This window comes from Stylophora pistillata, chromosome 4 (assembly GCF_964205215.1).
Source record: "Stylophora pistillata chromosome 4, jaStyPist1.2, whole genome shotgun sequence".
Taxonomy (NCBI): Eukaryota; Metazoa; Cnidaria; class Anthozoa; order Scleractinia; family Pocilloporidae; genus Stylophora; species Stylophora pistillata.
The window spans coordinates 5572820-5594211 of record NC_142522.1 but is presented as its reverse complement, the minus strand read 5'-3'; the positions used below and the strand labels follow the sequence as shown (position 1 = coordinate 5594211).

Sequence of the window (21392 nt, the reverse complement as noted above, 5' to 3'; positions counted from 1 at the left end):
AATTTGTGCACACAACTATGGTATCCATGGCCTCTGACATGTGTCTGAGAAGTTTCCTTTTCCAAAAGAACCGCAAGAGAAAGGTCTCTGACGCAGGTTTGTTTTATAGTTTGGATATATCAACAAAGTTGAAATGGTAAATTAGCCACCGTAACGATTACAAGAGCTGACGTTTCGAGCGTTAGCCCTTCGTCGGAGCGAATAGAGGAATTGTGGGTTGTGTGTGCTTTTAAAGGCAGAAAATGGAGCTACGTTATTGGTGGGAACATGGCAACGAGAAAAACAAGAATAAATCAGTGGAATGAAAAGCGTTGCCACGTTGTTTGGTCACAAGATAATGGAACGAGATTTAAAATGTCCTGCCTTGTCACTGTTAACATAGCTAATTTCAGAACAGATATCCAGATGAATATACACACATACTCATAATACTTATCAACGAACGATTGCAAAGCTTCAGGGATAATTGGATAACTCTTTGTCGTCCACAACTTGTAACTTCTTGTACACATCATGCATTTCAAATGCCATTTTTGTTATTAGGGGATGTTCACTTTCATTCATTTGGCTTCCATCTATCTTTGTTTTGTAGAGTTCACCAGCGAAATCCACGGAGTTTGGCGTGATGCATGGTATAACGTTAACTACGACACTAAAAAAGCACCAACTATGCGCGAAAATCCTGCTTTCCGAGATACACCACAAAGCCAAATAATTCTTCGAGATTTCGATACACCGGTAAACGTGGCAGAAAACTACATTCAACGCTTGACTGGATACTTACAGGTAATTTTTTCATTATAACTGTGAGTACAGGTCATCAACCAACTCTTTAAAATCGTCTCTATAGTCAACAACAGATCTTTCTGTGTAGTTGATGACTGCCTCACCGTTAAGCTTTCGTGAAAACATCATTTACCAAAATCGTACAACAGAAAAATCAGAGGTAGGGTTTCACCATCGGAACGATTACAGAAGTCGAAAAAGTGCAATTGCTTTTTCAGAACTTCTATTCGTGCAATGGGACTGGTACAAAATCGCGTGACCTTGAACGGGTGGAAAAAAAGAGAGGCAACAAAACAGCTTCTATGAAAAGAAGTAACCGAAAATGCAATCTCGTCTAGCCTTAGGTCGTTTTTCGTCCTTCCTTTGTCAATTTAGATATTGCATTTATCTTTGTACAGGTTCCTGAGAGTGGTAATTACACATTTTACGTAGCATGCGATGATTTATGTGAACTATGGATACACGATGTTACTGAGGATGGCATTGAAACTGTTGATATGAAGTCAGAAAAGACTGTGTCAAGGCAACCAATCATCGCCATTGAAAGATCGACTGGCCATCAACAATGGGACAAGTGAGACACGCAAAATAAGAATTGATACGATTAGGGTCGCTTGAAACTTATAAGTGCATCATGGTACGTTACAAAATAATCGAGAAAAAAAGTTTCGACCGATTCTTAGGCACCCTAAATTCCGGATCTAGGTCAGAAATTATGTGCGATCTTCATGTTAGGGTCTTTTTTACGACGCCTTTTTGAGAGCTCACTCAGTAAAACTTTCTAAATAGAAGATAATTACCCAAGGACAGAGGGGAAGTAGCCTTACTCGTGTTCGTTTCCTATGCGGAGAAAACCGCCACAGGCGGTATCTACGTTTCTGGATGTTCTTCTCTTTAGATCGTTAACGTTTTTTTTAATTTTTTTTTTTTTTTATGTTAAGGTATAAAGCCCAGCAAACATCACAACCAGTATTTTTGGACAAATGTCGCATTTACCAAATGGAGGTCTTTATGAGTGAAATAGGAGGCCTGGACCACGCATCTTTAGGCATGCGTAGACCAAATGGTGAATATGAACGGCCTATTCCAAGAAAAAGACTATTTTGGACTAAACCAGGTATGACGCTCGCTTCTGTTGTTAGATATGTCAGCTGTCATGGCCGGGAAACAAGAATCATTAAGAACTGCACAGTAGTGATTATTAAAAGCTGCCTCTTCGTTCAATTCTGATAGGAACACGTAAACTAGAAGTGACACTTGAAAATCACGAATCCTCCATATCTGGTTTCGTTGGTAAGGAATTGCGCATTTCAGGTGAGTTACTCAGTTCTTGCATGTTAATAGTGGTGATTCATGTACTTCTATTGTTGGTATTACAATGATCATCATTGAGATCAATAACTTTACTTATTATTAGTATTACCATTATAGGAAGAGAGTATTCTACGTTTGTGTCGATGTTTCCGTTACTTGGAAGTAATATCTATGAAACTATTATCCAAAAAAAGGCTTAATTATAAAAAAATTAACTCTGATAGTTGATGAAAATGAGTCTGACACCATTTCATCCAATTCAGGGTAAAAAAAGAACACAAATAACATGGTACTCTAATAGACGTCAAACCTTGCATACAAACATCGCTACTTTCATTTTAAATAGGATTTTTCCAGTTCTGTTGCGATGGTTTGTATTGCCCAGACTGCCCGCTACAACTGAAGATCTCAACGCTAAGAGAAAACAAAACAGTGAACCCAGCAGTGAGCCTTTCTTGTGTAAACACATCCTTCACGGCTGTTTTCGACGCGGTCAAACAGCCGGAAAATTTTACAGTGAAGGTCAGTATATGGGCATTATTGACAAAGCGTGAAGTCAAGATGGCTTATCCTCTAAATCTATAAGAGTAGAAGTTCTGACTGTGTACAACCAAAGGAAGAGTCCTTATACGGACCATTTTATGCAGTGCACTATTCCACTCACATTTCTGCATATTAATACAGGTTTCCTCTTCGTTTGCAAGTAATCTGGAGAGTATTGTCGATCAGAGGGTGTTAGCTAATCTCCATCTTCAAGGTGAAGTCCTTTCTCTTGTAATTTTTAACATGTCCTTATTTAAAACAAACTAATTTTAATAAATTCATTTCTCTACTTACTAGCCGTGGTGTTAATAGAGTGCTCTTTCCAATCTGATTATTGCGAATGGACACACCCTGATGACATGCCCAAAAAGTGGAAATTAACCGGTGCTAAACCCTTTGTTAACTATCCAGGTTAGTTGAAAGGAGAGAGGGAAATCTCAGAGCTATACATAGGTACTGATCACGATCATTCATGATCACGTAGTTTGACAGGAGTGTTAATTTGACAAAAATGCACAAATCTGAAGAATATTGAAGGCATAAATCTTTTCCAGAGCTAGATACTCCATTTGCCTGTCCTCCGTGCCCTATGAGTATGAGTCGTGGCAGAAACCTTGATAAGCTCTGGCTGCTGTGCTATTTCAGCCGCCTTGAAAATCAATTTTGTTTCTTTAAAACTCTCCTGGCGAAACAATGAACATTTACACTTCCCAGGCACATTTTCCTGGGTCCTTCCAGCTTAGGCTCACTGAAAACGCGATGCGTTACTGCAAATGTACAAGATCCCTTTTTACAATACAGGTAGTTTTGCTTTTATTGATGGCCCTTACAAAGCACAATTGGACAGTCCTCCAGTGCCATGGCAACCGTTCCATAGATCCGTGGGCCTGTGTCTGCGTTTCAAGTACCTCATGCCTGCTAAGTCGAAGCCGACCCTCGAGGTTTATCTACGGGAGACAAATAAAGAGAATCTGTTACTATGGAATTTGACTGGAAACCACGGTGAAAGATGGTCAGCGGCCCAGGCCGTTGCTTGGCCTGGAGCCAGCGGATATCAGGTTAGAACTGAAAAATGGGGGCGAAATGAACTCACGTCACCACATTTAATCAAAGCTTGATATTTCTTATGGGTTTTATTTTTTTAGATAATTTTTAAAGGAGAAGGCGTTCTTGAAGACAAAATTAACGTTGCATTTGATGACTTCATTATAACTACTGAGAATTGTTCACTACGACCCTACTTTGCCCAACCAGGTGATTCTGTTTTCATTAAAAGTAAGATAGCTTACAACTAAATTAAGAGCATTGTTTTTCGCTATGAATTCGTGAAGTACATTCTGTTATTCACCTTTGTTACCTGTGGTTTTACAAGCCAATGAAGTAGGTGGCATTCAGTGTCTGGACGTTGAAAGAAATAACAGCTAATTAAATATTTGATTATTCTGAGTGCATCTTTATTGGATGATACGTGGCGGAAAAATAGCTTTTGTTACAAGCTAATGACCGCAGCTACAAAATCTTGGACCTTACGAAAAGAGATCCAGCTGGATGTTAACCACTAATATGGGTGGTGTATGTTGAAACCCTATATTAAATTTTGTGCCTATGTTCAGTTTCTTTCAACAAACATTCCGCTTGCCCATCAAATCCCATTTGTTCTATCAGTGATTCTTAAATTTTCCGGTTGTGTTAGGTTTCAAATGTAGCGAAGATCAGTTTACCTGTAAGAACGGCGAATGTGTCAAGAGGAATTTGTTGTGTGATGGCGACTTTGCCTGCAAGGATCATTCAGATGAAGAGAATTGTGAGTGTCCTTCCAGTAAGTTCGCCTGTAAAGGAGGAGGATGTCTCCTAGCAACGGCAGTGTGTAACGGTTACGAGGACTGTTCTAGCGGAGATGATGAAAGCAACTGTCGTGAGTGAGCTGTTTGTATTTAGTCAAATGATCATGAAGCAGATGATATCCCTATGGTCTAGTAAATGCAGACTGCTAAGGACCCTAGACAATTAATGAAACAGCAGTTACCCAAACTATTACGCTAAAGCGGGTCAATTGGACAGTTGGTACCCAATGAAATAGCAATTTTCCAGATTCTCGTCGCTTAGAAGTTACTACTGAAAATGCACTGATGATAATTTTTTTGGGCAGAAAGTCCATGTCCCTCCAGTCATCAGTGCCTTGATGGATCGTGCATTCCCTGGTCAGACACTTGTAGTGAAACACCCTTCTGCAGGGATGGAACTAACGCACCATCTATATGCGGTAAGCAAGATCATGGTTTGAAGCAAGCATAAAAAAACGGTTAGCAATTGGGTAACCATGTCTGCTGGAAAAAGTGAGGGTCTGCATGTTGTTTTCTTGTTTTGAAGAGAATGAAAAATCGTATTAGGAGGCTCACTGCATATTTTGCAGGATCTCCCAGATCTAGATTCCCCAGGGGTTTCCCATATCAGAAGAGATTTATAGGTAATTTCAGATAGATTTCCTTATGAAGAGAGCCAATCACAAGTGGTGATCATCTGAATTGTGTAATTGAGTTAAACAAAAGTTTGCAAGTCAGACTTTTACGTAGTTGTGGTTTTCACGTAGCGTTTCATCTTTCTGGTTTCCAGTATCTGCCAGGTGCAAACTTAATGATTTGGCATGTACCTCCGAAACTTCCACTGGACAAAAGAGATGCAGATCTTTCAGAGGTAGAACGATTTCAGTGTTTCTTCTATATCAACTTTGTTTTGGTTAATTTGTAGGCCTAATCAGCTATTCTAATCAGACGACTCTTTTTCTTGCTAACTCGCAGAAGAATCACTAAAAACAATTGCTTTTTAAGCGAAGCAAATGGTCCAAACATGCACATGGTGTTCTTGAAAGTGGAAATCAGTAAATTTAATTGTTCCTCAATGGAACATTCAATTTATTCGCCAGAGTAAAATTATCTTAATAACTTGTTTATTTCATTTTTCCATTCTCCTGAATCACCTGGCATTTCTTTAGCTATGATAATTTTTCTTTGATTGTGTTTAGTTGCCTGTTTGTTTTCTTTCCTGTTTTTGAGTGGATAAGTTTCTATTGGTCCTTCCAGGTAACTGTAACTTTCAAACGAGCCGCTGTGGACTGAAGCCCGACAAGAATGCCACTTTCCAATGGACCGTGGGCTCACATCAGACGCTAACAGAAGGAAGTGGGCCGAGTTACGATCACACTTCGTTCAGCAAGGATGGTAAGGCAACCTTTGCGCAGAAATCACTTCAGTGAGGAAAGAACCAACAATGGCTCCAAATGAATTCAATTCTGTCAAAAAATGAATAAAGATTATGACTAAACAGAGCAATTTTAAAGTAATCTAGGACTACAATGCTTTTGCTGATATCACTCTGCGACTGGTCTCGAAAACTCGTGCCACCCTATTAACTAAAGAGTTGCTAACTGAAAAACACACACGATTTGGTTAGCTGTGCGTAAGGGAGCTTGCTTGTCTCACCTCGATTTCACATTAGAACTTAAGGGTATTTTCTTTTGCTTTAATTGGCTGCTGAAATCCCCTTCGGTTTGATTTAACGACACTTAATTGGAGAGCGCTCTAAAACCCAGCGATTTCGTTCATTAGGGTCAGAATTTGGATCACGAAATGGGCAAAAAAAAAATAGACGCGCGATGTCTTTTTGCAGGTTCTTATATCTATATTGAAGCTTCTCAAAGAAACTCTGGAGACGAGGCGAGATTGCTAAGCGACTGGATGGAACCTAATGAGTCAGTCTGCGTTAAGTTCTGGTATCACATGCACGGATCGGACATCGGTAATCTAAGTATTTACCTCAAAACTAACCAATCAGAAACCCTTGTTTGGATGGTGTCGGGAGATCAAGGAAACCATTGGCTATATGGTCAGACGGCTTTGAATAGCACCCTTTGGTATAAAGTAAGTATCCAATTCTCTAATAATTGTGCGACGAATAGGCTGGAATCTATGCAATTTATTTACACGATTCAGTCATACAAGAAGACGATAATATCATCAAAAAATGCGTAATCCATAGTGCACTCTCCTTTAGGAGCTGCTGACCGGAAAAAAGTCTCGCTCTTTCATTTATTTATTTATTCATAGTAACTTCCATTTAGTGACAAAGAATAATGATAAAAAGAGTAAAACAAAAAACGAAAAAGGTACTAAATGAGGGACTAACGTACGGACTCGAAATCCCAGCGAGGTCAGCCCCCCTAAGTATATACTAAACTAAAACATGTGTAAAAAAAAAACAATAATCAACAACAGCTCTTTCTATCAATTGAGCGACAATGTGGGCAGACTGTTTTCAATGTTTGAATTCTAGATGTGTCAAAATTACCGATAAATTTGTTAAAGAAATAGTTAAATAGACGGTCTTTAGATGTAGAAAGAGCTATAGTTTCACGAATATCTAACGGAATATTGTTCCATAAGGAAACAATGCGATTAAAAAATGAATCACGAAATAAGGAAGTACGAACACGATTTGGTCACAAATTAAAGTTGTTGGCATTCGTAGTACGGCCGGTGATCAAGTTGATATATTCATTGACATTAATATTATGATACTTATGCATACACTTATAGAAGAAGCAGATGTCTCGAAGTTCGTGCCAATAACATAATGGTAACAGTTTTAGCATTTTTAAGCGGGACTTATAGTCAGGTCTTTCCGATACCGTATAACTACAGTTCAAAATGAAACGAGTTGCCCGACATAGATGTTTTCAATTTGAGCTCTTTTTTAGAATGGTCTGTTTTATAAGGGCATTTGAAAGGGTGCATTTAATCTTCATTTACTTAATCACAAATTTGCCAAAAGTACAAGGTTTAAAATCTGACGTATTTCACAAAGTTAATGAAAAATACGCATTTAAGCGTTGTAGAGGTCAATTTTTGTTGATATCAAGATTGCTATTTTCAGTTTGTACTAGAGGGAACAGTTGGTACTGGAAGTAAAGGTGATATCGCAGTGGATGATTTCACGCTATTGGACGGAACATGTGAGAAAATCTTCAAACAAAGTAAGTATGTTTAATTTTATGGTGATTGAAAGTGATCCAAACAGAAATAAAGGCTTCAAGACAAGTTAACTAGAATTACCACGATTTCTCGCTATTTTCCCGTCCAGTATCGTCAGTATTAGGAACAAAAAGAAGCACAAGTTGCATCTATAACCTATTGCTTTTTATGCTTCGTCTCCAGCGAGTCCAGACTGCTACTTTGAAGGGGGTATGTGCGATTGGTACGTTCATGATGGAGGGGTTCTGAATACTCATCTGGCGGAAATGAGAAAGCGAGGTAAGCTGTTTGATCGTCAGTTGACAGTAACATAGTGATGCTTTATCACCGATAACGGTAGTTTGTTTTCCCTTTCCCCATAATTGCAAGAGAAAATACAGCATTTTAAAAAGAAGCCTTAAAAGTGATGCAATAACCTTCAGCAGTTTTCAATATGGTGCTGTCCATAAACGTACTTTTTCGCAAATTTGAAAACGATTTTGTCTTTAGGAGGTTAGGATATTCTTTGGAATCTTAAAATGTAGTCCCCACTATAATTTCGCGTATACTTTTTAATGTCGGCGACAAAATCAATTGGTATCCAGAGCAGATCACCCCTTAACACGACGCCGTATTTTGTTGTCGGTAGGATACGCCTCTTTACCGGTTGGAGCATCAGAACCGCCATGTTTTCTCTCGTCTTCCATCATCAACAGCATTGCTTATGAATGGAACTGCCTTCGTTTCTGGCGCAAGGCTTCGTTAACTGTGTTATTAAACAACACAAAGATGAACAAAACTCAACTTCTTTTTCATGCAGAAGAGGCGACCAATATGTGGCGTTACGTACAGCTTCCAATACCAATCAATTCAACTCAAATTCAGGTAGTTAATACTCTCCTTCGCAGCGTTTTGTTAAGTCTCGCCACGCAACGTCAAGCTCGTGACAACAGGTGTATCGTGAGAGAGCGTGAGACCACACAAAGGCTGCGAAGGAGAAAAACTTTTAACGTGGTTAAGATTTAACGATGTCGTGGTGTCTTCTATGACGGTGTTCTTAAACAGTTTTCCTAGAACTGGAGTGGGTTAAACTCAAAGATTCCTTTTTCTCATGAAACCTATCTTCTCGCGGTTGTACATGTCTGAGCTTATCATAATTGCCTTTTTATAACCTACCATAGATTCATTTTGTTGGTGTCTGCAAATTCACTCATGGACCATTTGTGGACATCGCAAATGTTTCTTTCACCAAAGAACCCTGCAAACTGATTCCTTGGAGCGCTGGTAAAGGTAAGGGTTACTTTAGAGGTTACGTAGTCATAGTAAACCGAACTTCGTGTCACGTTCTTTTTTACGTGGCAGGCACTTGCTGTGCCCATTAACCTCTCACTCCTACGACTAACTAATCAAAGTGACGTTATGGTGAACTCGTGGATATGCTGTGCAAAATATGAATAAAATGAATGTAATTGTACTAAAAGCCAATGATCCTATAGTTCCAATTGAAGAAACATATTAAAGCCGTCAATCCCCACATAAGAGTTAAATTTTCAAGAAATGTGCGTCATTCATTAAGGGGAAGGAATATTTAGATTTTAGGGTTAGATGGCGAAAGGAGGAAGAGCATAACCTTTTAGGGACATTTGTCAGACCCAAAGCTACATTAGAATAGAGAAACTGAAACAGTTTTCTTCTTTTCACCTCCATACTCGCCTCTAACCGTAGGTAAAACAGCTAAGGACGCGGAAAGTATAGAGTACGGTTTATTCTATCCTGTTCTAACTATTTTACCGATAGCTACATTACTTTTTGATCCCTAACAACCATTAGATTGTCAAAAGCCTCTTGGCATGGAGAATGGAGCTATCTCCAATGAACAAATCACTGCTTCATCGCAATGGAATGCCTACTATGCCCCTTCCCAGGGCAGGTTACATTCTAAACAATCAGGCGTTAAATGGAGATCTTGGTCAGCCAGCGTAAACGACAATAACCAATGGCTTCAAGTGGCTCTGGAAATTCAGTACATGAAGATCACAGCTGTAGCAACACAAGGACTGAGTGAATATTCTGAGTGGGTAACGAAGTACAAGCTGCAGTATAGCGGGGATGGAATAAGCTTCCAGTATTACAAGGAGCCAGAAGATATTGAAGAGAAGGTGAGTTGGACGTCACACATCAAAGTCATATTACTCTTGTCTTTCTCATCCAAAATTAAAAAGAAAATAAGCATTTGGCTGAGATTAGTATCCTTTGGTTTGACTATGTTTGGTTGGGGTCGGCTCAGGTCAGATCGAGTCGATTGGAGTCGCATCGTATCGGGTCAGGCCGCGTCGCATCGAATCGAGTCGGGGCAGTGCGAGATTGGGAGGGAAAAGGTAGAGCAGGTCGATTCGGTTCAGCCTACCTTTTTTGGCCGAGTTTGGTTTTATTAAGTTCGGTCCGGAACAGTCCAGGTCGGTCCAGGGCGAGGCGGGGCGAGGCTCGTCGAGTTGGCTCAGCTTGGCTCGGCTTCGTTGGGTGTAGTTGGATTCGGTTTAGCTCGGTTGAATTTTGCTGGGTTCAGTTTTATTCGGTTCATCTCGTTTCGGTATGGTTTGATCTTGTTCGTTTTCATTTGGTTCGATTCCGTTTTCATTTACATAAGTTCAGGAGGATAATATGATTTTGAAGTGAGAATAGACAAGCTTTCCTTTCATAATTTGTACTACTATCTTTTCATGAAGGAATTTGATGGAAACACAGATATGGACACTGTTGTTTTTCATGAAGTTAATCCACCTATCATAGCACGTTTCATCCGCTTTCGACCGATAGCTTGGAAAGGTTGGATCTCCATGAGAGTGGAGCTGTATGGCTGTAAAGGTAATGTATCTGATTTACGAATCGACACCGTCTGATATTACACCTTCCTGCGCCTAAAATAATCGTTTTTGGTTGTTTTTGGAAAGATAATGCATCAGAAAACCACTCTCGTCTACTTTCTATCCTGATTCCCTTGCCTGTATCTGAGTCTCAACGCGTCGGTAACAAAATAACTCGGTAATAGTGGCACCACAAGAAGTAATAGCAATATAGTAGTAGCAGTAATAGTTGCAGTGGTAGTAGCAGACAGTGATTGTGGAAGCGGCAGTAGCAGTCGCAATAGCAGTGGCGGTAGCAGTGACGGTGGCGGTGGCTTTGGCAGTGGCACGGCCATGTAGTCTCTTTCTATTCTCCAGCAAAACCTTGAGGGAACCTCCTCTCTTTTAACAAGTAACTCCCAAAATGTTCCAAATGTATTTCTCAATAGATCTTGCATAACAATTGCCTTACCGGGTGGTCTGATGTTTTTTGTCATTTTCCAAAGGGTCTTACAGCCACTTCGAATTTCCCGTGGCTGCCATCTTGAATAGCGCGCCATGAAATTTAAGCTCATGACGTGTAATGGTTTCTTGGTGCTCATGTTGATACTTTATTGCTGTCTCTTGAAGAAAAACTCATTGAATATGTCACAGATCTTCATCATCAGTTGGAGCCATAAACACCATGAGGTGTTCAATCGGCGGTCGACATTTTCAGAATTTTTAACCTGGCGCTTCTCCATATTCTTCATCTTTTACCTTGCTTTCCTGTCTCTCTTCGCTTGAAGAGTGCTCCGGCTCTAACTAAAAAGGAAGAACTGTGACACATTCTCTAAACATTTCTTAAACGACTGCAATTTAGGGTCGACATAAGTGGAAAACTACACCTTGTGTGCATTGTGCAGTATTTTAGATGACGGCCGCGGGAAATTCAAAGTGGCTGTGATACCCTTCTTTGGAAAACGATAGAAAAATCAGACCGCTTGGTAAGGCAACTTCTTTATGCCCGATCTACTGAGGAGTACATTTGGAACATTTTAAGACTTATTTGTTAAAACAAGGGAGGTTCCGTTTAAAAAGCACGCGCATTTTTCCAAGGAGAGCCGTTAAGTTGAAAATAACCTAATGGGAATGCAGGCTTATGTGGAAGGCTTTTATCAATCATAGTTCAGTTGTTGTTTAAACCTGCTCCCGCATTGTTTAAACCTGCTATTACGCTAGTACGATGGCGACCAAACAGCTTTTACTTCTTTCGGGCGATGTTGAAACCAACCTCGGATGGCAAGGCGTGATTGACCAAACGGGAGATTATTTGCATGACTTCGCAAGGTCTGTGCACCAGGGATTAAACCTGAGTGTAGCACAGATTAATATCAGCAGCCTTAGGAATAAGGTCGACGAGATAAAAATATTGCTGCACATCTGCCGTTTTGACATTCTTGCGATTACTGAAACTCACTTGGATCGGAAAATTTCCTATCGATCGTCAACTCGAGATTGATAACTACAAGATTATCCGAATGGACAGAGACGCTAACACCATCGGCGGTGGATATTTGTTCTACATCGCCAATCATATTTGCTCAACACGGCTAAGCTCCTTGGAATCGAAGGACACTGAGGCTATATGGCTTAAGATTCTGGTAAACTCGTCCGTTTTCATCGTAGGAACTGTTTATAGATCACCTTTAGATTCTCTATTCTTTGATAGATTTCAGGTCATACTCGAGAAACTCTGGATTAAACGCCGCAATGAAGTTATCACTGGCGACTTAAACTGCGATAGTACTTGTTTAACTGACGGTTCAATTTCCTCCACTTCTGGCCAAAAATTACAGGATTTGTTATCTCACTTTAACTACACGGTTATCAATGACAAACCAACCAGGGTGACAAGTGGTACGTCTACTCTAATTGACCAGGTAATAAGCAGCAATCGTAGCCTGATAAAAAACACCAGAACAATCGAGCTTGGAATCTCGGACCACATGCTTGTACATGCATCAGTCCAAACAAGGATCAAGCGACCTCCCACCTTGTTTTCGTTGTTTTGCAACGATTTGCCTGATATAGTTGGGAATTGTGATGGTGATATTCACCTGCATGCTGATGAAACTACGATTTACGCGGCTGCGTCTTCTCCTGATATGGTCGCTGTTGTCTTGAACGTTATCCTTCGGAAGTTGTATAACTGGTGCTGCCTTAACCGCCTCATACCCCATCCCGGTAAAACCGAGTATATGATTTTAATGCGTGGCCGGTTTGTTGGGCTGCTGCAACCAGTGTTATTGGGGAACAGTGTTGTCACTCAAGTTAAATCATCTAGGTGTTTAGGGGTAGAAGTTGACAGTGACCTCAATTGGAACGCTCACCTAAAAGAGTTGATTAAGTCCTTTTCACAAAAGTTGAACCTTCTCAAGTCCTTATATTTCTTACCTACTACAGCGAGAGCTGATTTTTATCTCAAAGTAATTCTACCATGCATCTGTTACCTATGGGTTGATTGTATGGGGTTCCTGCGGCAATTCGCTCTTTGATGAGCTGGAGAGGATACATGTACGTGCCGCAAAGATCATCTACGGCCTCGATTGGTACACACCAAGTGATTTTATCTTAGCCCAATGCAAGTGGCGCACTGTTAAAAATTTATACAAACATAGATTACTTATCTTGGCACATGACTGTTTCTATAACTTTTTACCCGCTCCCATTATGAAGCTGTTTACGAAATATGGGTGCAACTATAACTTGCTTAGGAAATTGACCTTTTTATTACCAAAACCAAACACTGAAGTTCTTTGCAAGTCCACCAGTTACAAGGCCGCATCTCTATGGAATTCTCTTGACAATCATACGCGTGCAATCTCAAGCGAAAGCTTATTTAAAAATTTTCTAAAACACAAAACCTCATACGCTTAGTTAAATTTATAGATGAATAATATTTTAATTAATTTCTAATTAATTAGCTTAATTTTTTAATATTCGATCTTAAAAGGTTAATTAGGTCAATTAGGTTGATTTTAAATCAAGGTTAATTAATTAATTAAGTTAATTTTTATATAAACGACCATATTAGGTTAATTAGGATAATTAATAATGGTAATTGAACTGAATGGAGTGCAATTTTGGCAGAAATCATACGCGTGATTTCGAAATCAAAAGTATGATTTCAGACCAAAATTGCACGACACGAGGTTCAATTACCACTTTATCACATCCATTTTGAAATCGCCCAAATACAGGACTTGGTCAATTCAAATATTTTACTGATGCAGTACTGAGCCGGTTTTTAAATACAAAGCGGAACCAGAAACGCGTTTACATCTCATTTTGTATGTAAAACAGAAAGACTTTGACGTCATGTGTCAAAACCTCAGTCAAGCGTAACATGATGCGATTTAGAGCAAAAAATGCGGCGATTCGTGAATAAATCGCATCAATTAGAGCCAATCAGATTACAGGGAATACCAGTGATTTCAAAATGGATGTAATAAGGTTGATTATTAAATACACGACCACATCAGCTCCGCTGTAGTTTTTATCGTGTTTAAATAAATGTTGCTGTTGTTGTTGTTGATCCAATATTGAATCAATTAGATGACAGCTCATGTGACATATCGCAAGACTGGTGTGGATGGAAAAGTATTCATGGCTGGAAGAGTCTCAAGAACAAGGAGCTTGACTATATCTATCAGAACGACAGTGGTCATACAGGTAATGACAAACAGGGCGGTGTTGGCGACTCTGTTCACTCCATTGGTTTTGGTGGGTAAAATGTTTAATATTTTAAATAAAAAAATTCATTCATCGTACATTTCTATAACTTTCTTCTTTGCTGTTTGGGAAAATTAAACTCATGAACTGGAAATTCAAAACTAAATTTTTGAATAAATCTAAGCTACAATTGTAATGCGCTGCCAAGTCGTTTAACGCAGGGATTTCAAAAGACGAACCCAATTGAGTCAAGGACTGTAAGATTCAGAACTGAAATCCACAAATGTGAAACCCAAGGGCCTAAACTACTCTGACACTTGACATCCTTATTATCATGTGAGTTTGACCGTAATATTTATAGCGCATGACCTAATTAGTTTGTATGTTTCTGAATTTTATTGTTCCCGGCGAACACAAAACAGTTGAACCTCTCGTAAGTGACCATCCAAAATGTCGAGTCTAGTGATCTCTTACCGGCGGAAGGTGGTCGCTTACCAGGTTCCATATCTCGAGTAATTTTCGTATGGTGACCGGGCCCTTTCCGGCCAGCGCTTATGGAAACTTATAGGAGTAACTCTCAGCGGCGTATTCAAGCAAAAAAAAAAAAAGATCTTATGATCTATAGTGATTATTTTGTATCTCACATATTACTTAATACAGCGCGTTTGGGACAATTCTCGTGAAAGAAACTTGGTTCGTTTGCTATTCTGAGTGGTGCTGTCCAAATTTCTGTGGGAACCGAACACAAGCAAAAATTCACGCGGTAAAGCCATTTCGGGAAGCACTTCTGGTGGCTCTACTTTAACAACATATGTTGAAACAAATTTCAGTTTCCGCTTGTGAGAGAAAAACCGATTGTCTGTCAAGTGGTCTCCTACGGGAGGTTGAGAATTCCTAAGAGAGGTCGATCACGAGACGTGGTCACTTACGAGAGGTTCCATTTATTGGGATCTAACTTGGAAACTTTTGGTATTTTGAAAAAGTGGTCGCTAACGGGAGGTGTTCATTAACGAGAGACAGTCGCAAAGGAAGGTGCGACTCTAATTTTGTTTCAGCGCGCAAGCTTCCGAACACATTCAGGAAAAAGGTTTCCCGTAATCCTCCTGCTTCCCCTCTGAAATGAAAATTTATAAAGTGGAGGTTAAAATGGATCTGTCTTGTCACTGCATCCTCTATCAAATTTTCAGCTGTATATGGTTTGCCATATAATTGATAGGAATTTTTTTTTAACATTACATGAATTCTCGATCCAGGAAACTACGAGATTCATCTTCCTGATAATGATCTTGGCTATGAGTTGTTCTCGGGCATTTCACCCCTCCTCAAGGGTTTTACGCTCTGCTTTTGGATAAAGACCTCTCATGATGGTTTTTTCATCGAATATAAAGTCTCCGGGGAGCAAGGCGAGTCGCTGCAACTGGGTTGCTACGTCAGTAACGACACTTTTGTATTACAGATGGAAAACATGACGAGGTAGGAAACAAAATATTCAATTCATTCATTGTCCCTTGGAAGGTGCATAAAAGGGAATTTAAGCAAACTCCATAAGCAAGGTCAACGAGAACGAGACAGGACCAAACTAAAAGTTTGACGAGCCGAAATATAGTTCTGCGGGTGGTTTTCATTTCGTGGCCGTCCTCTACAGAACAACAACGGGATACCGCCAATTCTTTAGGAGTCAGAAAACGGGAACACCGAAAGCAAATAAATCAAGTTTCTATTCTATTCTTTAATGCAGTCAGTGCTACCATTTGTTCAAATTCAACTGAACTCATTTCTTAGCTTCTCTTTTCGTTGGCACCATAGCTGAGACTCCTAAGTTTTCGAGAACCAGTTTGTGTAAGAGGGTGTAAAGGAGAAGTAAAACTTTGCAATGATAATTCATCCTGGAATGCACTTACTACTGTAACTTAGTGAGTGGCCCCATGCCACCATATGGATGAATGGATGGATGGATAGCTGAATTTAAATGCCTAATCATCTTTAAATTTTATTCATAGCAAAATACCGATGGGCGTAGCAGATGACATGTGGCACCACCTGTGTGTAATGTGGAATATTCGTATGGGGTTCATGCAGGTGTTCAAAGACGGCGAGAGAATATATGGTTCACTTGAATTCCATTTTAGGCCGATCGAAGGTACCTTTTGTAGAGAAATTATTGACATTTGCCTAATGGCTTCCGCGAAAGTGTTATTTTTTTAGCGTCTGGTTGATTTTGCTTTGCATTTTTCCACTGTTACTTTCTAACTAGACCATCTTCAATTTATCGTAATAGATGGCTGATTTTAAACGAGATCGCCGCGGTACAATTAACTTTTGCGATCAAAAATTAAGCTGAGGGTTAAATTCGTGAGTTATCGAACTTCCGGATGATGACAATTTTTTTCAGAAAATGTAAGTGTTGTAACAAAATTGCTACAATTTCTTAACCTGTTGTACGCAGGGGGAGGAACCATGACCATTGGTTTCAGAAATACCAGCGACAATGCGTCAATTGCTTTGGGTGTACTGAGTGGTTTCAATCTGTGGGGTCACCCAATGCCAGTCGAGGAGGTGCTGCGCATGTCAATTGGATGTGACAGCGAAGATGGTGACGTGAAGGCCTGGAAAACAGTCAGAAAAGGGTTGCAGAAAGAAGTGAAAGTAAAATTGTTTCCAACCTGCAGTGATAGAGGAGGCAAGTTCCAAGTGACGAGAATTTGATTGCAAACGGTCCTTAATTTATTGCTCTAAACTTTGAGTATGAAAGATCCTTTTGGCTGTTTAAGGGAGTTTTGAAACTGAGCTGCGAAACCACAAGAAGAAACGAGCGAAAAAGTTGTAATTTATCACCTTGCAAATCCAACTCTCGTTTACCCGGTTACACCATAATCCAAAAAAACTTTTGTTATTAATCCATGTCGGGAAAGGCTTTAGCTCTACAGCTGATTGAGCGAAATTAGTGAAGGGAAGAAATCTGAAACCATGCTCGACTCTGAGCCAGGAACCGCTGCATCAATGTCGCAATTTAATTAACCTTCTCCTATAATGGCTCTTGAAATTTGATGTTTTGTTGGTTCGCTCAACATGTTGCTAAATAATCTTTGTTTCTTGGTCATTTATCGATAGAGTTTACGATGATCTTCTGTAAAAAAAATGCGTTCAGTTTTATTTCTGATCCAGGTGGCCGACTTGTCGTGGACACCAACGTCACCCGCTTTACCCAGTTGGCTGTTCTCATGAGTCCGCTATACAATAGATCACATGACTGGCCTAGTGAGTGCCTAAAGTTTCGTTACATGTTCCGGGGACCTGGGAAGAAGACACTTACAATTTACCAGAAGACAAAAACCTACCGTAAAATTCCAATCTGGATTTCAGGAAGCAACACCGGCAAGAACTGGCTTTACGGACAAGTTCCTTTGAATTCTCTTTCTGAGTTTCAGGTATGTGTCTCGGGATATTACGTTAGAAGCAAATTCTGCTCAGAAGGGATAAATGTTTGTGTTCGCGGTATAAAAAAAAAAGAAAAAAGGGTTTCCAGGTTTTAAGCATAGAAAAGTATTAGAAAAAACTTAACCAGTTGCTCATTACCCGCAGCTTTCCATTGTATTTTACTTCGAATAAAGCTTTCCAACAGGGCCCAGTTGTTCAAAGAGCGGATAATACTATCCAACAGATAAATCGCTATCCAGCGGATAAGCGTTAAAAAAACGTACTGCGCTATCCACCGGATAGAGATTTTATCCAGTGAACAGCATTATCCATCCTTCGAACAACCGGAGCCAGAAGGATAGTTCTCCTCAAAAAACAATTCCGTAGCGTGGCGTAAAGTTCTTTGTTTATGCAATTTTCTCCATTTCCATGTCCACTTTCTTTAGCTTTTCGAGGATGACGAGTTACAGTGATCGACCATTAATATGAGTTTTTTTCGTTATATATTTTTCTTCCTTTTTTTGCTATCGTCTGATACAATATACAGGTGCTAATAGAAGGAAAAACAGAGACAAGGGAAGACTTGATAGCATTGGCAAGATTGTACATTGAGGAGGGAAACCTTTGCCAACACAAACCCTTATCAGCTAAACAAGGTATGGTTTTAGCAGAAACATTCCTTAAGTGCACTAAACCGCATTCACATTGTGGAGAAAGCTTTTGGAAAGGGATGAAAATTACACTTTTGAAAAACTGCACAAACTGACAAATTAACAAAAGCGCCACTTTCCATCTCTGCCTTATCGACTTTTCAGAGGATAAAAGAGGACTAACGGACGTCGCCTTTTACAAAATTGACACAAATTGACAAAAGCATCACCCTCCATCTTTGCCATATCGACTTTTTGAAGGATAAATTACCTCCCTTCAGCGGTTTCTTAGTTTGATTCACGAACCTAGCATCACAGCATGGTTGAATGTAATGTTGGTCCTCCTCTTCGCTTCGCAATCGCACGTTTAAACAAAATATGTTCAATTTTTTCTTGAATGTGGAAGGGGTTTTCAATAATTACCTGATTGGCCACAATATTTACAGACTGTCCTTTTGTTATAAGAAACATACCAGCTCCATTTTGTCTCATCAACTAACAGTTCTTTCTTCCTGTTTCAGCCTGTAACGAAACATTGACTAACAAGTCGGGATATTTCTTCTCTCCTTCATATCCGGGACATTCTCTTGATGACATTCTTTGCAGATGGCTCATAACCGTCCCACAACGTCATATAATCCACTTGAAGTTCCAAGAATTCAGACTCAGAGAACACCCCACATGCGATAAATGTTTTGTGGAAGTTTTTGATGGTAGCGAAAACACTGGACCCTCGTTGGGCAAATTCTGCGGCTATCTGTTTCCTCCAGATTTCTTGTCTTCCTCGAATCATTTAACAGTTTTTCTGAGCTGTCACGGTAATTTACCTGTGGCGAGATTAAAGGCCTTGTATCATTCTGTTTCAGGTAAATGAAAATCACAAAGTTTATTGCGTTTTGGTAATGATTCCTTTTTTCATTCTGCTTCCTTGTTCAGTACTTAAGGTGTGGTCTCCATGCTGGAGATAGGGCTCATTTATGGGTGGAAGAAGGCTGTTAAGAAATCCCCTAAGGTGTCAAATACGATTCATTATTTTGTATTTAGAAAATTTGCCCAAATCTAATGAATACCATCCATGATGTACCTTTCTTTGGTTGAAAAAAATGCGAAATACCAAAGAAAACCAATTCAGGATTTTGAATATAAGTATATTCTGTTCTGAGTGCATTTAAAAGAGACAAGTCTTTTATTATGCATTAAATTTCTGATCAAGGTTACCAGTAGTACTCCATTCACAGTATTCTTGACTAACGTCTTTGAGCCCTTTTATTTCTTTCCAGTACTCTTTTATGGGGGTATTTAAGAGCTCTTCTTTTCTTTTTCCAGCCAAGGACAATGACGAACCATCCTGTTCACGTCGGCAAAGTAAACAATCTTTGGGTCTCGTGCTCTAATTTTATGCTTCTGATTTACTGTTTGCGCGTTTTCCTATCATCCCAGATTTGGACGTTAGTTGTCAGCTTTAGTCTGAATGATAGTATTGTTTTCTCTCGTTTTTAGGTTGTCCATCGAGCTGCAAATGTGAAGATTTCGGTGAAGGCAAAGACAAAGGGATTATTGTAACTGGAGTAGACTTACTCAGTATTCCATCTAATCTCCCCCCTAATACTCGAGCTGTGTAAGCCATGAAAAACTTAATAGTTTTGTTGTTTTTCAACTTCATCATTCACATATCCACATTGTTTTCCTTTTCTTTGTTAGCTAGCTGCTCTGTTGGTTTGTGATGATTATAATTCTATTCTTGTTTACTGCAAGTTTAATATTTCTTTCAAGGTTTTTCCAGTTCAATCGGATACGTCAGTTACAAGAAAAGGCCTTTGCAAATCTCGACAAGCTAGAATATATGTGAGTAAACTTTACATTTGTTGATTAAAAGAATTAAAAATCTGCATCAAGATTTCTGCAATAGAGTTAGGTGAACTGGCTGGGGAACTTAACGAGCTGATTACTTTTTTTTCTAGAGACATGAGCTTCAATATTCTGCTTCGCCTCAGAGAAAACTGCTTTCAAAATGTCCCATCCGTCGAAACTATGTTAGTATGCATCACGACATTTTAAGGGTAATTTTTTTTGCCGAGTGAGTTGTTTCTTCATTTAAACACTGCAGTCCTCGATTGGGAAAACCGCATAATACGGTCTTTTTTGTCTTTACACTAGCATAAACCAAGAAAATAAGGTGGAGATGCTGTGATCTGATATCCAAGAGGGTTTTAAAAGCTGCTATCCCATTTCAGATCCAAATGGTAACATCTGGGCACATTTGCTCGCCCAATGGTGACAAAAGCGAAACCCTCTACTGTCGTGTATATCTATTTAGCTGTCAGAAGAGAGTCGCTTTAAGGCTGCTATCAGTTATATGTTCATTAAATTTAACGCTGTACTTTTTGTTCCAGGAGACTGAACTTCAACTTCTTACAATCTCTTCCCAACGGAGTCTTTCTTGAACTTCCTAATTTACGCGTTCTGTAAGTATTTGTGTACCTTAAAGGCCGACCCTCATCACAGGTTTGTCACTATGGATCGATTTTAATCAAAGGCGGAAAATCATAGTGGGTGCAGATGAACGATTTTCCATTGTGCTCGATATAGTGTAAACGACTGACGCTTGCATACTTGTTCTTATTACGCATCCTGTTCACTAAAATGTCGGCGCAAATTTACCTGAGCAATCACAGAGTTTAGACATCGACAACTCGCATTCTTTTCAACACGACTAAAAACTGAGTGTCTTTGATTTGGTCATTAGACTTCATTCCACTTCATTTTACACAATTTAAACTCAGTGAAATTGATTGATTTGCTTCAGAGATTTAGGGAAAAACCGTCTTCGCATAGCAGTAAAAGGAATGTTGGATGGACTTTCTAGTATAGAGGTTTTGTAAGTGTTAACTTCTAAACTACAAGTTACCCAATTAAATTTGCAATACTCTATTTCTCATGTGAAGCTTTTAAAATGTTTTCAACGACCTTAAGTGGAGATGGTCTAAATTAGAATTTCATATTTGCTCTCAGAGGCTTGCGTTCAAACCAGATTGAGAGAGTGGAATATGGTGTGTTTAAAAACAAAACTACTATGACCAATCTGTAAGTATTGCTATCCTTCATTTATTTCAGGTAAT

General features: G+C 39.4%; 1 protein-coding gene across 1 annotated transcript in view; it reads left to right on the top strand.

Moving 5' to 3' along the window:
• The window catches only part of LOC148732126 (uncharacterized), a 49170-nt gene that overhangs the window by 8969 nt on the left and 18809 nt on the right, over positions 1 to 21392 (top strand). Inside the window, exons 14-47 of the mRNA XM_088756412.1 lie at positions 593 to 786; positions 1185 to 1360; positions 1728 to 1903; positions 2020 to 2100; positions 2447 to 2622; positions 2785 to 2857; positions 2941 to 3058; positions 3449 to 3701; positions 3789 to 3897; positions 4337 to 4562; positions 4797 to 4906; positions 5257 to 5337; positions 5724 to 5861; positions 6310 to 6560; positions 7573 to 7672; positions 7854 to 7949; positions 8299 to 8534; positions 8831 to 8939; positions 9480 to 9808; positions 10376 to 10514; positions 14090 to 14257; positions 15460 to 15679; positions 16207 to 16346; positions 16653 to 16886; positions 17372 to 17634; positions 18171 to 18279; positions 18795 to 19139; positions 19600 to 19638; positions 19774 to 19891; positions 20047 to 20118; positions 20235 to 20306; positions 20667 to 20738; positions 21080 to 21151; positions 21286 to 21357. Of these exons, the coding sequence (XP_088612538.1) occupies positions 593 to 786; positions 1185 to 1360; positions 1728 to 1903; positions 2020 to 2100; positions 2447 to 2622; positions 2785 to 2857; positions 2941 to 3058; positions 3449 to 3701; positions 3789 to 3897; positions 4337 to 4562; positions 4797 to 4906; positions 5257 to 5337; positions 5724 to 5861; positions 6310 to 6560; positions 7573 to 7672; positions 7854 to 7949; positions 8299 to 8534; positions 8831 to 8939; positions 9480 to 9808; positions 10376 to 10514; positions 14090 to 14257; positions 15460 to 15679; positions 16207 to 16346; positions 16653 to 16886; positions 17372 to 17634; positions 18171 to 18279; positions 18795 to 19139; positions 19600 to 19638; positions 19774 to 19891; positions 20047 to 20118; positions 20235 to 20306; positions 20667 to 20738; positions 21080 to 21151; positions 21286 to 21357 (5167 nt within the window). The remainder of the gene's footprint in view (positions 1 to 592; positions 787 to 1184; positions 1361 to 1727; positions 1904 to 2019; positions 2101 to 2446; positions 2623 to 2784; positions 2858 to 2940; positions 3059 to 3448; positions 3702 to 3788; positions 3898 to 4336; positions 4563 to 4796; positions 4907 to 5256; positions 5338 to 5723; positions 5862 to 6309; positions 6561 to 7572; positions 7673 to 7853; positions 7950 to 8298; positions 8535 to 8830; positions 8940 to 9479; positions 9809 to 10375; positions 10515 to 14089; positions 14258 to 15459; positions 15680 to 16206; positions 16347 to 16652; positions 16887 to 17371; positions 17635 to 18170; positions 18280 to 18794; positions 19140 to 19599; positions 19639 to 19773; positions 19892 to 20046; positions 20119 to 20234; positions 20307 to 20666; positions 20739 to 21079; positions 21152 to 21285; positions 21358 to 21392) is intronic.